Raw genomic sequence first — 14,669 nt, forward strand, 5'->3', positions numbered from 1 at the left:
AAAAGATGCTCAACATCACTATCATCATCAGGGAAATACAAATCAGAATCACAAGAGGTATCATGTCACACCTGTCAGAATGGCTACGATCAAAAATAAAAGAAATAATAAGCATTGGAACACCGGGGTGGCTCAGTCAGTTAAGCATCCAACTATTGATTTCGGCTGAGGTCATGATCTCAGGGTCGTGAGACTGATCCCCGCATCAGGCTCTGTGCTGAGCCCAGAGCCTGCTTAAGGTTCTCTCTCCTCCTTCTGCCTCTTCCCCCAACTCACGCTCGCTCGCTCGCTCTCTCTCTAAAAAATAGGAAGGAAGGAAGAAAGAAAAGGAGAGAGAAAGAAAGGAAGGAAGGAAGAAAGAAGTATTGGTGAGGAGGTGAAGGAAAAGGAACCCTCTTGCACTGTTGGTGGGAATGCAAACTGGTGCAGCCACTCTGGAAAACAGTACGGAGCTTCCTAAAAAAATTAAAAACAGAATTACCATATGCTCCAGTAATGTCACTATTGGGTATATATCAAAGAAAACAAAAACCCTAATTCAAAATATATACCCATCCCTAAGTTGACTGCAATGTTATTTACAATAGCCAAGATACAGAAGCATAAATGAATGGACACAGTGTGTGATACATAGATCGACAATGGACTCAGCCATAGAAAATGAGATCTTGCCATTTGCGATCACATGAATGAACCTAAAGGTATTATTCTAAGTGAAGTAAGTCAAAGACAATTGACCGTATGATTTCACTCACACGTAGATTTTAAGACACAAAGCAAAACAAAAGAAACAAATAGACTCTTGAGTACAGAAAACAAATGATGCCTGCGGGGGGGGGGGGGATGGGTGAAACAGAGAAAGGGGGTTTAAAAAAATTAAGTTAAAATTTAAAAACCAAAAGTCATTACTTAGTATTTGTTAGATGTCTGCTATTTGCAAGGCAAAGAAAACTGGTTTTAAGCTGTGTCTCTCTCTGATCCCATGAAAGGCAGATGAAGAGTAATCTATTTGGCTTCTCAGAGGTAAGACTGAATGACCGTCATGCCTTTACTTAATAATCTTTTAATTTTCAAGTAATTTTATGCGAGGCCCTAAAGTCCAGCGACCGAGTCCTTCAACACCAAACTATAAATGTCAGGACAAATCCAAGGATTAAAAACATCTTAAGTCTAGTTAATTTTTAACTTCTCTACAAGTGCCTATCCATCACCAGGGTATCTAGGCATTCCATCATAAGAAAGGTTTATGAGAAAATGAAATATTCCACTTTCCACTTGCCTCGAGTGCAACAGAATAACCTTGTATGTAGTATTTTCCAGTGTACCAAGCCGCCACACATGCTAGGGGGATACAGTTAGCATCGAGAACATTAAATTTCATCCCCCAAAATTAGAAGTCCAGATCAGAGCCGTGAAGAAATTATCCGAATGGCCCTGGGAGGTGCTGGATCTGCTCTGATTAAAGACAGCTTTCAGGGGTGCCTGGGTGGCTGAGCTGGTTGGGCATCTGACTCCTGGTTTCAGCTCAAGTCATGATCTCGGGGTCATGGGATTGAGCCTGGAGTTGGACTCCATGCCATGGAGTCTGCTTCTCCCTCCCCCTCTGCCCCTTGCCTCGCTCTCTCACTCCCTGACAGAGAATAAATCAATCCTTTAAAAAAAAAGAAAGAAAAAAAGACAGCTCTCAGAGGATCTGGACGTGCTCTGGTGTGGACCACCACCACACTGAGAACTCCACACATCGCAGGCACCCTGCACACACTACCTAGGCCAGGGGTCAGGCAAGAGGGTGAAGGTCAACTGCCCTCTCCAGAATGTACAACCATGAAGAGTGGTTTTAAGGAAAAGAAATTCTGGGTTGTCGTTTATCTCAGCCTAAGAGTAGAGCAGCTGTCCCACCGTGGTAGCAGAGCAGCGGCACAAGAGAACGTACGGCCAGGCTGGCGGGGACTTCAGCGACCAGCGCCGGGGAGATGATGCGAACCCATTGCTTCTAGGGCTTCCAGGGTTTAGGTGATGTTAGAAATCTGGATTATGTTAAATCTGGATTATGTTAAATCTGGTTTATAAATGTGGACAACGAACCCCAAATTTTGTAAATGATGTGATCAAACCACATCCATAGGTCAGGTCTGGCCATAGGCCAGCGGTCTACACTTTCTGGCTGGACCTTCTCAAGGGCCAAACCCTTGCAGGTCACTGCTGATCACACTCCCACCAGGGCTCAGGGCTTGGGGCAATGGGGTCTATCTAGTGGCCCACAGGTCACAGGGACTACCCCAGGATCTAGCCATCAACCACCACTTGGAAGAGTGACCACAAAGCCTGTTATGAACTCTAACATGGTCCTTTAAGGCCAGATAATGTTGCCTTACCACTTAGAGGTATGGTGTTTAGATTTAAAAAACAAAATCTGGGGTCCCTGGCTGGCTCAGTCAGTGGAACGTGTGACTCTTTATCTGGGGCTTCTGGGTTTGAGACCCAAGTTGGGTGTAGAGATTACTTAAAAAAAAAAACTTACAAAAAATTTTAAAAATTTTAAAAATAATAAAAATAGGATCTAATTAGCTACATATTTTCTAAAATATAAGTTCCAAGTTATTTTAGCCTGAAAAATTATAGGCTAAGGGGAAAATAAATCTCAAGCCAAATATAAAAAAATATAAGTCACCTAAGGAGATGAGGCATACACAAAGACTAAAATGCTTTAACAGTGAGAGGGGGTCTCTCTGGGCTGCTGTTATCGCTGCTGCTGTTTTTTTTTTTTTTTTTTTTTTTAAAGATTTTTATTTATTTATTTGACAGAGAGAGATTACAAGTAGGCAGAGAGAGAGAGGAGGAAGCAGGCTCCCTGCTGAGCAGAGAGCCCGATGTGGGACTCGATCCCAGGAGCCTGAGATCATGACCTGAGCTGAAGGTAGCGGCTTAACCCACTGAGCCACCCAGGCACCCATCTGCTGCTGTTTTTAATTGGCTTGTTTTTAGAGTTTGCTTTAAGATTATTTATTTATTTATTTGAAAGACAGAGATCATAAGTAGGCAGAGAGGCAGACAGTGAGAGGAGGAAGCAGGCTCCCTGCTGAGCAGAGAGCCCGATGCAGGGCTCAATCCCAGGACCCTAAGATCATGACCAGGCACCCCTAGAGTTTGCTTTAAAAAAAAAGAAAGCAGAGAGGGAAAAAAAAAATGAACCCCTTAAAAGCACGCTCATCAGGGGCGCCTGGGTGGCTCATCAGGTTAAAGCATCTGCCTTCGGCTCAGGTCATGATCTCAGGGTCCTGGGATCGAGCCCTGCATTGGGCTCTCTGCTCAGCGGGGAGCCTGCTTCCCCCCTTCTCTCTCTGCCTGCCTCTCTACCTACTTGTGATTTCTGTCTGTCAAATAAGTAAATAAAATCTTTAAAAACAAAACAAAACAAAACAACACGCTCATCAATTTTACGTATGCTATAATGCATGTTTCTGCCTACTACATGGGGCACACATTTAAGTTACAGCCCTCATTTTTACCTGATGGAATTCTGAAAAGCTGTCCAATCTTCTTGAAAAAGTGAGTTGGGAGGAATATCATCGAGCTTACACTTCTTTCGTATTGACTGGAGAGTACTGGTGAAATCAGACACGTACCTATGCGGAAAGAAAAAACACCCGACAGGGATGTCAGCAAAAACTCCTCGGCTCTAAAGACACCTGGAATCATGTGGCTTTGGGAAAAGGGCTAAGACCCAGCAGGGTCTTCTCTGTAGGGCCGGACCATCTTTTTCACCTGGAAGGGAGATTTAAGAGAGGTGCTCAAGACGAGACAAAAGGAGAGAGCCACTAAGACGAAGATTCTGGTGACCCACCAGGTGAGAGGTGGTGCTGAGAAATGACTCCCCGGCCCAAAGAACTGTCCTGACATGTCACAGGCCCATGATGATACCTGACCGCCACCGAGCACACTGTAAGGCAGCTCGCCAATGCACAGGGTACTCTTGCAGGATTCCCGGCCCCCTCCCCACCCCCCAGTTTAGATTAAACAGCCAAGCTCCACAGCAGGCAGGTTCCCGGCTTGAATGGCACAGGATGTGAAATGGATTCGAAGCTGAGGCATCTCTCTCCCCGCCAGGCTGCTGTCTGCTCCCCCAGACCCCAGCTGCTTCCCTGCCCAGCACGCAGCACAAGTACAAGTCCATCGCTTCTTTACTGTGTGTGTTTAATGTATGTGCTGTCACCAGGTTAGAAGCTCCGGAGGAACAGGGACTATGTCCTTGTGGCTCATAAGTGTCCCCCAGGAAGGAGCACAGAGCTGGGAACAAAAGAGACACCTGGAAACAGTTCCTGGATGAATGCAAGACTTGCACTGGGGCCCTGAGAAAGCATCTGGGTGTCTTTGGGACTGTTTTCTCATCTTTAAAATGGACTTAACGAATGGTGTCTTCTACATTGCCTCAAGGAATTGTGATGATCAAATAAATGAAATAGGGGTTTCTGGGTGGCTCAGTCGGTTAAGCCTCGGACTCTTGGCGTCGGCTCAGGTCACAATCTCTGGGTCATGACGCTGAGCCCCACATCGGGCTCTACGCTCAGTGTGGAGTTTGCTTGTCCCTCTCCCTCCTCTCGAGCAAGCTTGCTCTCTTTTGCGAATGAATAAATAAAATCTTTAAAAACTAAATAGATGAAATAATATATACAAAAGCTCTTTGAAAAGAATAAAAGGAAAGCTGCTGTGGGGTGGCGTTGTTTTCTGAGACGTACACTTCCTGGAACAGGAACGAATGTGTGCACGTCCTTGAGAGGGTACGGTGAGGAGGACACGGGTGAGCAGGGTCTTGTTCTCTGGAAACCACGAGGCTCCCTGAAAACCCAGGACATCTGTGTGCATCCCAAGACGCCTGACCTTGCTCCCTTCCCAAACCACAAACCCTAAGTGAGGAAGGTGGGTTGTGCCCTGCAGGGCACAGCCCTGAAGTCAGCTTTCTTGGGGACATCGGTCCTTGGTGGATGGGGAGGGGCCTCAAGGACCACCTGACAAGAGGGATGCTGAGGAACATAATCATGCTTCAGCGGCAGGTTGAACAACTGGGCCACCACCCCACGACTATGACAAATGTGTCTTACAAGAGTGTGCGACCCGCCGCTGGACCTGCTTGGCAGCAGCTCATGGGTGTTCCCAGGTTGCAGAGTGGGCAGCAGAGCACTGGAGCGGAGACTGGGGGGTCCCCCGTTCAGCCTCAGTGCGTATCACATCACATTTTCATCACATTTATGCCCAGATTTTCCAATTCTCTCTCATGATCAACATCTCCAGGTGTCTCCACCACGTAAGGGTCACCGTGTTGGGGGCTTTAATTACCACTTTCACTTACTAGCCACGAACGCCATGGGGAGAGCCTCATCACTCAAAGAAAAGATGTCAGGACACCAAGACATCCCAAGCAGTAAGCAGCAGAGCAGTGAGCCGGGCAGGGCTCCAACACCAGAGCCCACACTCCCGGCAGAGCTGGGAAGCCCCTGATTCTGAAACCCGTTCTCCCCTGTTACACCCTTCGACCTCGCTCTGGTTCAAGTTAGGCCAGGCCCCTCCTGCCTCCCCTGCATGCTCCGTCCTGCCGTCCCCAATACCCCTCCCTGTGACTGAACGGTGTCCCACCTCAACCCCGCTGGGGTGAGCTTCACACTGATTGTCCTCATTCTACAGACAGCAGCTGCTGGGGTAGCTTCCAGATCTTCCCTTCGCGAGGTGACCTAGTTTCACCATGGCCCCTCTCTACAGTTTGAATTTTTAATATAGATTTGTGTTATTTTTTTTTTAATGAAGTAATCTAAATAACCAACAGAAGAACTATCTCACTCACAACAGCTGAAAAGAGCAGGGGACAAGAGAGAGGAACAGCCTTATATACATCAGTTCCTCAAGATACAACAGTAAAGGATGGGACGCCTGGGTGGCTCAGCGGGTTAAGCGTCTCCGTTCAGCTCAGGCCACGAACTCAGAGTCCTGGGATTGAGCCCGATGTGCTCAGCGGGGAACCTGCTTCCTCTTCTCTCCCTCTCTGTCTGCCTCTCTGCCTACTTGTGATCTCTGTCTGTCAAATAAATAAATAAAATCTTTAAAAAAAAAAAGATATAATAGTTAAGGTTGATTAAAAAACTCCTTTAAAGTACGGAGGAAAGAGCTGAATGTCTTCTTTTGAAGGAATAAAAGCAAAATGTTCAAAAGTGGTTATTTTGGGGTGCCTGGGTGGCTCAGTGGGTTAAAGCTTCTGCCTTCGGCTCGGGTCATGGTCCCAGGGTCCTGGGATCGAGCCCCGCATCAGGCTCTCCGCTTGGCGGGGAGCCTGCTTCCTCCTCTCTCTCTGCCTGCCTCTCTGCCTACATGTGATCTCTGTCTGTCAAATAAATCAATCTTTAAAAAAAAAAAGTAGGTATTTTTTTAGCAGAAAGACTAAGGGTGGGAGGAAGATTTTCATATTTTTATACCTTTACGTGTTTTTTAAAAATTACTCTAATGCAGGCGCCTGGGTAGCTCAGTTGTTAAGCGTCTGCCTTCAGCTCAGGTCATGATCCCAGGGTTCTAGGATCAAGCTCCAGATGGGGCTCCCTGCTCAGCGGGAAGCCTGTTTCTCCCTCTCCAACTCCCCCTGCTTGTGTTCCTTCTCTTGCAGTCTCTCTCTCTGTCAAATAAATAAATAAAAATTTTTAAAAATTACTCTAATGTATTATTTTTGTTATTTCATAATAAAATCTTTAGATCCCAATAAAAAAGTTCTTTCTACCCACAAGATCTTGGTTGGTGGTAGAGACAGAAATTGGCCAATTCTGTCCAGTAAGACTTACTGCTCATACTCCTCTTTCTGCAGGCACACATCTGGGTTTATCTGGTTACTCCTCGATCTGAGAGCAGTGCCTGTGTTCTTGGCGGCCCTAATGCCTCCACCTTGAGCTGCCCTCTGATGGTGCTGACCTGCTGCGGGGACTGAGAGCTCTGGCTCCATGGACCTCAGAGCTCACAGGGGCGTGCCCAGTATTTCTGGAATGACAAGAGCTCCCTGAACTTACTATAGGAAAACAGCATTCTGCTCAATTAAAAAAAAAAAAAAAATTCTTGTGGGACACCTGGGTGGCTCAGTTGGTTGAGCATCTGGCTCTTGATTTTGGCTCAGGTCATGACCTCAGGGTCATGAGATCAGGCCCCACGTCAGGAGCCACGCTGAGTATGGAGCCTGCTTAAGATTCTCTCTCTCTCGGGCACCTGAGTGGCTCAGTGGGTTAAGCCACTGACTTTGGCTCGGGTCATGATCTCAGGGTCCTGGGATCAAGTCCCGCGTTGGGTGCTCTGCTCAGCAGGGAGCCTGCTTCCCTCTCTCTCTCTCTCTCTGCCTGCCTCTCCATCTACTTGTGATCTCTCTCTGTCAAGTGAATAAATGAAATCTTAAAAAAAAAAAAAAAGATTCTCTCTCTATCTCCCTGCTGCCCCTCACCCCACCCCAAGCCTGCACGCTCTCCCTCTCTCTAAAACAAAATAAGAAATAAAAATAAATTTCTTAAGACTGAAGGCAACTATAATCTAGAACAAGCTACCAAGAGAAGGGCTTTGGAGAGCCCGAGAATGTGTCTGTGTGTAAGCCGGAGACTGCAGCTCTGACCAGCGGCGGGCTGTGGCGCATGGACTGCGCAGGTCCGAGAACCCAGCCTCACGCCTCCTGCTCGCTTGTTCTGTCCCCTAACTAAATGTCACTTCGCATCCTCTTCTTTCTTCCTTCACACAGCTCTGCTGCGATGTAATTCACACACTGCACAATTCACCCATTGAAAGAGCATAATTCAACAGTTTTCAGCGTAGTCACAGAGCTATGTGACCGTCACCACAGTCGACTTCAGAACATTTTCATCACCCAAAAAAGCAGCCCCGTCTGTTTTAGGAGTCACCCCCCATCTCCTCCAGGTGCCTACCTCTCCTCAGCCCGAGGCAACCACAGTCTATCTTCTGTTTCTATCAATTTGCCTGTTTTGGACACTTCATATAGACAGAATCATAAAACACATGGTCTTTTATGACTGACTTCCTTCACTTAGCATGTTTATGTTTTTTCATCTTATATTTTTAATTACGTAAACAATGTGTGAACATATGCTCTCTTCTAAAAGTCAGAAAACAACAAATAAAGCTGAATTCCCTATGAACACCACACTACTCCTTCCCTACCTCCCCCACCACCCGATGTTTTGAGTTTGTGGCCTAACCTTCCACACATCAGGGCTCAGCAAAATTTTCTGCTAAGGTCCAGATATTTTAGGCATTGCAAAGCCCAAGGTCTGTCTGTCGTAACTACTGAACTCTACCTTCATAGACCAGAGGTAAGTGAAGGGGCATGGTTGCATTCCAATAAAACTTTATTTACAAAATCAGAGGGCAGACCAGGTTTGGCTCATGAGCTAGTTTGCGGACACCCATTCTACAGGAATATATAACGCATGTTAAAGCATTAAAATAGATCCAGAACAGGGATTGGTACTTTCGACTTTTTTGTAAGAAAAAGTTTTCCTGACATACGGTCACACCCATTCATTTACATGTCATTTACAAAAGTCTCTACTGACTACTCGCAAGGCCCACAAAGCCTACAATGCTTACCATCTGGCCCTCTGAGGAAAAAGCTCGCTGAACCCCACTATGGAAAATATACCTTATTTTTTGTATGTTCTTTTTACATACTGTATTGGACTCTACATAATATTCTGCAACTTTGTTTTTTTCACTGGACACCCTATTTTGGAGATCCATCAATGTGGATATATGTTGATCAAATTAAGGCTGTAACTGCCAGAGTTCCCTTGTATGAACAGGTACATTATTTAGTGATTGCCAAATTCTTGGACATTCAGGTTGCTTCAAATGTTCTACTGTCGGTAATGGTGCCACAAGGAATATCCTTGAGATTGCCTCCTCAGGGGGAATAAAAACAAAGATTGCCCCTTCGGGGGATGGGGGGTGGGGAATGCCTGAGTGGCTCGGTTGGTTAAGTGTTTGCCTTCAGCTGAATTCACGATCCCAGGGTCTTGGGACTGACCCTCCCCCGCCCCCCACGTCACGCTTCTTGTTCAGTACTGAGCCTGCTTCTCTCTCTCCTCCCCACTCATGCTCTTTCTCACGCTCTCTGTCTCTCTCTCTCTCTCAAATAAATAAAATCTTTAAAAAAGATTGCCCCGGGCTCAGGCACGTGTGCTACTCCAGGGCTCAGAGCAGGAACACAGAACACACGCATTTTTAACTGGGGCAGACAGCACCCTCTGTGTTGACCTGTCCCCACACCCCAGCCTTACTTGGCAAAGAGGGATTTCAGTGCTGCCAGCAAGCCGCAGGTCCCCAGGCCGTTGGTGAATCTGACGCATCTGTCGACGGCTGCAGAAGCCAGACCAAAGAGCTTGTTCACGGAGTGGCTCAGCTCCTGCACGCAGTCAATGACTTCCCCGTGTTCCTGGTCAGCAAATATGGACAAATGAGGGCCGCCTCGGACTCAAGAACAGATGAACAGACATTAAGACGGAGGAGATGTCTAAACCTCCTGGCACGTGGTCAGGCAGCAGAAACGCAGCCCCAAAGCTGCGGAGCTCTTCCAGAGCCCGAGCCAAGGGCAGGACATCTACATGGCCAGTAAGATCACACACACCAATCCCTGGGAGAAAAGCCTTCCATTTTTCACCTCTTTCCTCTTTTTCTGTGATTAAGATGGCATCTCCCCTTTGGCTCTAAAGCTAGAATTCAGATTCTCTGTATCGGACACTCCAAAAGAATGCAGCGAAAGGAAAATCTTCCTTCAGGGGCAAGCACGTAACTGAGGCGGAGCAGACTTTCTAGGCACATCACTAGAAAACGGAAAAATGGCAGGAGGCAGCAGAGTTTAACTAGTGGGAGATCTGCTCTTAAATGTCAACTCGCAACATGCTAAATCACCACAATACTGGCGACGGGAATGCCTTCCCTCACCCTCAGAGGCCCGCCCGAGGGAACCTGCCCCTGGGACACCGTCCCTGAGTGCTCGGTTCCTGTGCCCATCTGCACCCAGGCTCTGAGGCTTTGAGAAGCCCAGTCTAAGTTCACGGATTGGTCCCTGCTTCTCAGAGCCAGAAACCACTGCCAGCAACCAAGCGAGGACACAGAGGATTCTCCAGTCTCAAAATAGGACCCTGACTATAAGTTCCTCAAGGGCAGAACACACCACTTGTTCGTGCTTTTCTAGTTTCCAGCATTTAAAGTAATGTCAGTATGCAGTAAGTGCTCAGTAAATGCTCATCAAGTAAAAAAAAGAAAAAGAAGGGGGGGAGCCTGGGTGGCTCAGTCATTAGGTGTCGGCCTTCAGCTCAGACGGAAGACTGCCATAGTAAAAATTCATTATCTGGGAGATCATCAACTTCCCCCCAAAGATTTAAGCCTCTCATTCTGCTGGACCTTTATTTGAGATTTTAAATAGAAAATCGGTAGCATCTCCATGGTCTCACTTTACACCTGGATTGCAAGAGTCCACTGGGTACTTGAGCCCGTTTTTTGCCAGCCCCTCCCCCCCCCAGTCTTTGCACCCCACCCCCCTCCCTGGGGCTGGAAAACCAGAGGCCCCCTGCCTGGCCACCGGGGGGACTGGGCCATTACCAAGGGCACCGCGCTGATCTGGATGAGGACGTTCTTCTCTTCCAGGTCGCCGTACTTCAGCTGGTAGGGTTTGTATGGACCATACACAGCCTCCACCAGTTCCGTGACTTTCACCAGGTTGTACTCATCTTAAGGGGATGAAAAATTAAAATCGATAATGAACAAAGGGGCCGAAATTGCTGGAAAGCAACGGCTGATCGTACTCTGCTGGAACTTGTCTGGCTTCACCTTAGGGGTGACTGACCGCATTTTGTGAACGTGCTGTGGCTATTCATGGAAGCTGCAGCCATCACTTCAGTAAATAATTCTGCGGAACTTGGGCTCGGGGTGTAATGTCTAGAGCGCTAAGATGCCAACTCCCTTCGTCCCACAACCCACCGTGGCTAAGAATTACTTCAAATGATAACTCTAGTCAAGGGCCAGTTCCAGAAGTGCTGCAGAGAAAAGGGTCTGCTGGAATATTTTCCCAGGACTTTAGAGATGGGATACCTCATATACTAGGCATCCCCAAAATTCCTATATTCGCCTACATAAAAAAAAATAATAATACAAAGCATGTTTGTACCAAAAATCGAAATGGGCACCTTCCAAGAATAGCAACTCAGCTTCTAGGCTGAATACTGACACCCAAGTGACTTCAGCATCCACTGATAAGCCTTGCCTGAATAAACTTACACTGCTGATTATAAAATGATTTCCTAATCCTCTCGTTTCTTCTAGATCTACTTGCAGGTCTTCTCTTACAAAGAAAAAATTTTCCTTTGTCGCTCTCTTTAATATAATAAATCCCGTGAACCCGTAGATTCTTCCATATTCACGGTGTTAGGATCCACTATTGTCATTATCCGCTTTGATGCTCAAACTGTTTTGAATTTGGTCCGCGGGGGCCCTGCAGGCTGCCTCCTGAAATCTTTCTGACACGTCTCTCCCTAATCAGCCTCTGAGTGCCTCAGCTGGAATCCAAAATCTTTTCTCTAGGCCACAAGGCCCCACGCAGGCTGACCTCGGGAGGGGAAAGACGCAAGCAGTGGCGAGGGAAGGCTCTTCTGTCCAGGCTCCCCTGCCTCCTACTTACATGACTGTGTACAATGACAGAACTCTGGAGGCCTGTTTCCTCAGCTATAAATTAAGATTAATAAAGGCATCAATCTTATAAGGCCTTAGTGGGGACTACATAAAATCTGTGTCTAGCCTGTGGGAACACTCCATAAAAGCCAGCTCTTTCGGTTTTTAACTGCCCCAGCCTCTCCTCTTTACCATTGCCCTGGCCGCCGCCTTCTCTCAGCCCCTCGGACACACCGGGCTCCCTTCCGGTCGTGTGCCGATGCTTCTGTCCAGAAGGATCTTGTTCTCCCTTATCCTCCGGCATCTGGTCACCTCCCCGTTTTTCTTCCAGGACTCACTCAGCTCAAGTCCCCAGGCTCGATCAGCTTTGTTGGCTCGCATATGCTCCTAGAACCACTGTGTTTTTCTTCAAAGTACTCATCTCATTTTGTAATTATACACCCATTACTATGATCATTAGGTTATCTCACACCGGAACAGATGATGGGTGACAGCAGGGACGGTCTGGTTTTGCTCGGCACAGCAACCTCAGCGTCCGGCATTCCAGAACTCGTCCATTTGTAGTTGAACAGAATAAATTAAACACATTGTGATCTATCTATAAAGCAGTCACGAAAAATAATTGGACATCTACATAGACAAAAGACACACACACAAGTTGGGAACCAGAGGTGCAAGTGGGAAGACAGAAGCTATGAACCTGTGGTGGTGGATCTGCTTTGGAACGATCTAGAACAATCCACAGTTCCAATTCTTTGGAACAAACTAGAAACATGCATTTCCTAGCTCTGTTCAACAAAAGACCCTAGGAGCCCAGCAACAATGAGTACCCTCGGTGTCCAGACCTTGTTCTAAATACCATTTACCACTAGAAGAAACCAGGCTCCTTGGGAAAACACAGAGCTGAGGCAGGGAAGGTATGTGTTCCTGGAACAGTTTGTGCCGAACAGCAAGAATGCACTTAAAGACTGATGGGGACACACTGAAAAGATCCAGGAGGCAGCCCAAAGGGGGCAACCACTGACCAAATTGGAAATAATTCAAGCATCAAAATTAATAGTGGCAACAACAAATCATAACACAATGAGTAAAAAAAGAATCCAGGAATTCACAGTGATATGGAAGTGAGGAAAGGGGCCACCAGGCTGGCTCAGTCAGAAGACCACAAGACTCTTGACCTCAAGGTTGTGAGTTTGAGCACCACATGGGGTGTACAGATTACGTAAATAAATAAAACTTTTTTAAAAAGTGAGGAAAGAAAGGGAAATCTCTTTTTTTATAAAAGAAGGCCACAAACAGATGTAGAAGGAAGCAGAGAATTAGGAAATCATCATTTTATAATCAGCAGTGTAAAAGTTTATTCAGGCAAGGATTATCGATGGAGGCTAAAGTCACTGGGTAAATATTTTTTGAGGATTAGTATATTTCTATGGGCTCAAGGCATCACTCCATGGGTTACTTAATTTTTTTAAGATTTTATTTATTGACTTGAGAGACAGGTGGAGAGTGAGAGAGAGCATAAGCGGTGAGAAGCAGAGGGAGAAGGAGACTCCCCACTGAACAAGGAACCAGATGTGGGACTCAATCCCAGGACCCTGCATGACCTGAGCCAAACGCCGACACTTTAACCGACTGAAGCATCCAGGCACCCTTAAATCCACCCTTAAGTAATCCTTAAGTAATAAGGATTACTTATGAGTTACAAAGAGGAAGAAGTACGTTTATAATGGAGAGATCTAGTGGATACATCTACTAAGTGATTAATCCAACCATCACCAATGATTGGACATTATGTGTCTCCTGACGTGGTGCCACAGGAAACACACCCCATCATCAATGCAGCATTCTTGCCAAAATATTTCATCTAAATCTAATCTTGAGGAATCAATCAGACAGTTCCAGAATATGGGACATTCCACTAGAAAACTACCCTATATTCTTCAAAGAGGTCAGTGTCTTGAAAGACAGAAGAAAGAGGAGATGACTATTTCAGATTAAGAGATTAAAGAGACAAGACAACCAGATACAATGTGCATCAACTGATCTTAATGGGAGGCAGAAGTGGGGAAGCAGCTATGAAGACTTTAGTGGGGGAAAAAAAAAAAAACCTTTTGTGGAACAAATGGAAAAATTCATGTATTAGGTGACATTATTGAGTAAATATTAAATTTGAACGGTTTTTGTCCCTTCCCCCTAAATTTGAGGGGGTTAATACAGTAACAAAATACTCTATTAACAACGTATTTAAGGGGGCACCTAAGTGGCTCAGTGGGTTAAGGCCTCTGCCTTCAGCTGAGGTCGTGATCCCAGAGTCCTGGGATCGAACTCTGCTTCTGGCTCTCTGCTCAGCGGGGAGCCTGCTTCCCCCACTCCTTCTCTGCCTGCCTCTCTGCCTACCTGTGATCTCTGTCAAATGAATAAATAAAATCTTTAAAACAAAACAAAACATATTTAAGGAGTGGAACCTGAGTGGCTCAGTCGGTTAAGTGTCTACCTTCAACTCAGGTTATGATCCCAGGGTCCTGGGATCAAGTCCAGCATCACACTCCCTGCTCAGCAGGGAGCCTGCTTCTCCCTCTGCCCCTCCCCCTGCTCCTGCTTTCTGTCAAATAAATGAAATATTTTTAAAAGATTTTATTTATTCCTGGCATGCCTAGGTGGCTCAGTGAGTTAAGCCTCCACCTTCGGCTCAGGTCATGATCTCAGGGTCCTGGGATCAAGCGCCTCGTCGGGCTCTCTGCTCAGCAGGGAGTCTGCTTCCTTCCTCTCTCTCTGCCTGCCTCTCTGCCTACTTATGATCTCTCTCTCTTTCAAATAAATAAAATCTTTAAAAATTAAAAAAAAAAAAAATCAAGGATCTGATACTTAACTGACTAAGCCACCCAGGTGCCCCAATAAATAAAATCTTAAAAAAAAAAAAATTTAAAGCACAGCTGGATGGCTCAGTCAGTTAAGCGTCTGCCTGAGGCTCAGGT

General features: G+C 46.3%; 1 protein-coding gene across 2 annotated transcripts in view; it reads right to left on the bottom strand.

Moving 5' to 3' along the window:
* The window catches only part of COG7 (component of oligomeric golgi complex 7), an 85,622-nt gene that overhangs the window by 32,679 nt on the left and 38,274 nt on the right, over nt 1-14,669 (bottom strand). For both annotated transcript variants that reach the window (XM_059154712.1, XM_059154711.1), the window contains exons 8-10: nt 10,630-10,757; nt 9,306-9,460; nt 3,510-3,626 (exon numbers count right to left, since the gene is read on the bottom strand). In XM_059154712.1, the coding sequence (XP_059010695.1) occupies nt 3,510-3,626; nt 9,306-9,460; nt 10,630-10,757 (400 nt within the window). The remainder of the gene's footprint in view (nt 1-3,509; nt 3,627-9,305; nt 9,461-10,629; nt 10,758-14,669) is intronic.

The sequence above is a fragment of the Mustela lutreola genome, chromosome 17 (assembly GCF_030435805.1).
Source record: "Mustela lutreola isolate mMusLut2 chromosome 17, mMusLut2.pri, whole genome shotgun sequence".
Classification (NCBI taxonomy): domain Eukaryota; kingdom Metazoa; phylum Chordata; class Mammalia; order Carnivora; family Mustelidae; genus Mustela; species Mustela lutreola.